The sequence below is a fragment of the Dendrobium catenatum genome, unplaced genomic scaffold, assembly GCF_001605985.2.
Source record: "Dendrobium catenatum unplaced genomic scaffold, ASM160598v2 original_scaffold_86101, whole genome shotgun sequence".
Lineage (NCBI taxonomy): Eukaryota > Viridiplantae > Streptophyta > Magnoliopsida > Asparagales > Orchidaceae > Dendrobium > Dendrobium catenatum.
This window is the reverse complement of record NW_021404542.1, coordinates 403,105-405,071: the sequence shown is the minus strand read 5'-3', so window position 1 is coordinate 405,071 and position 1,967 is coordinate 403,105. Positions and strand designations below refer to the sequence as shown.

The 1,967-nt window shown below is 38.9% G+C and overlaps 1 protein-coding gene across 1 annotated transcript; it reads left to right on the top strand.

Annotated features, from left to right (window-relative positions):
- Positions 1–462: 462 nt before the first annotated feature.
- LOC110104182 (14-3-3-like protein GF14 kappa) lies at positions 463–1,685 on the top strand. Its single transcript, XM_020833172.2, has one exon. It carries the CDS (start codon positions 567–569, stop codon positions 1,401–1,403), a length of 837 nt encoding a protein of 278 aa, XP_020688831.1. The 5' UTR covers positions 463–566; the 3' UTR covers positions 1,404–1,685.
- Positions 1,686–1,967: the final 282 nt, after the last annotated feature.

Genomic DNA, 1,967 nt, shown 5'->3' with positions numbered 1-1,967 from the left:
ATTTTGATAGTTTGAGGTTTTCTTCTATTTGATGTACTTGGTGGATTGTAGATGACTTTCCCGATACTGATGGGTGGCCTCGTTAGATTCCATCGAGGGATTAGTTACACCGTCAAGCCCTCCCTTGGAGTGACAACAATTTGATACTGTCGTGCCAATAAATAAATAAATAAGTAAAAAAAGTTGTCGCAAACGAATCCTAATTATTCAAAATTATCGTATCATAAATAGTTTTTTAAAAATCAAACAACAGCAGTCTTTTTTTTATTTTAAAATTTTTAATAAATTATTAAAATTAATTGTCAAATGGCTACATAATGATCTTAAAAATAAATGAATAAAAAAGCTACGAAAAAACAAACTCCAATTTATTATTATTTTTCTGCCCTCTAAGAGAAAGATATAAAAGTTTCTAAAAATTAAAAAAAAAACTGAAAGTTATAAAAACCCTCCCTCAGCCCGTCAAGGTCATTCTCTTCTCCAAGAATCCTCCCATTTTCTTTCCCTTTTCTCCAAACCTAATCTCCGCTGCAACTTTGTCTGTTCTGGCTCCAAAACTGTCGACAATGCTCCTATCAGCGGCCAAAGCGAGGAGAAAGATCCTTTTCCGCAAGGCTAAGCTCGCCGAAGAAGCCAAGCGCTACGATCACATGCTCCGATTCATGAAAGAAATCGTCGAAGCCACCGACCCAGACAAAGATCTCTCCCCAAAGGAACGCTGCCTCCTCGGTGCTGCATTCAAGAACTTCCTCAGAGTAGCCCGCTCCTCGCATCTCTCAGCCGTTGCTAAAACAAGATCCTGGCTAAATGACTTCGACGGTCCCATCGCCGCCTCCTACCTACTCACATCCAAGATGGAGATCTGCAGAGCCTGCGCAGAAATGGTTCAGCTAATCGATTTCCGTTTATTACCCTTTGCTGTTTCGAATGAATCGAAGGTCTTTTACCTAACCTTAAAGGGAGATGTCAGCTGGTATATGGCAGAGGTTAAGGGAGCGTTGGACGGAATGGGAGATGCTGCAATCGCTAATTCTGCCTATGCTGAAGCTTGGGGGATGGTGACCAAGCTAGATTCGATGAATCCGCATCGGTTAGCATTTGCGTTTAGTGTAGCGGACTATCTTCTTAACTTTCGTCATTCGCCTGCGGAGGCCTTTGCAGTGGTAGACCGGGTACTGAACTTACAAGAGATAAACTCACCAGAGACAAGTCCGGCCGTTTCGCTCTTAACTTTCGAAGGAGGCCTTCAATTGACAGCGAATCTCCTAAACTTAAGACAGAGGCTTAAGAATGAGCTAGAGATTAAGGCGGCCGGAGTTGCCGGACCATCAAATTTGCCGGCCGGCAACGCTGCCGGCAATCCCTTGACCATCCGTTCTACATCAGAATCATTGCCCAAATGATTTTCGCCCATTCATCATGTGGGCTGTTCTTAGAATCATGGAAGTTGCCGAGATCTGTGTGTTTTGACGTTCATGACTTGTTGATATAAAGAAATTAGTTGTTTTTTAGAAATTTAGGGTATGTGGGAAAATGTTTCTGTACTTTTTTTTTTCTTCTCAACACAACCCCTCTTGACCTATTGGTTGAGAGCTTAGGCTTCCAACTAAAAGGTCCAAAGTTTGAGTCCATGTGTATGCGTTGTGTGTGTGTTTGCCTTTAATGATTGTGTGTGTATGTTTGCCTTAAATGACCTAAATGTTCCAAAAAGAATGGCTGTTTCTATTTCATTATTAGTTTCTTTTTATTTTCATTAAAAACTTTTATTAAAAAAAATATTTCTTAGAGTAACATCTTGAAAATAATTATTTTTCTCATAATATTTTTACAATCATCTTCCGAAAAATTTATTAGTCCAACAGATTATTAATTACACATATTAATTTGTTTATAATTAACACATGCCTCAAAATTAAGCTTTTGATTAAAGAGAAATTTCTCTATAAACCCTTTTTTACATATTTCAC

Excerpts from the sequence above, each read along its gene's own strand:
- LOC110104182 (XM_020833172.2), top strand. The coding sequence starts at position 567 with ATGCTCCTATCAGCGGCCAAAGCGAGGAGAAAGATCCTTTTCCGCAAG.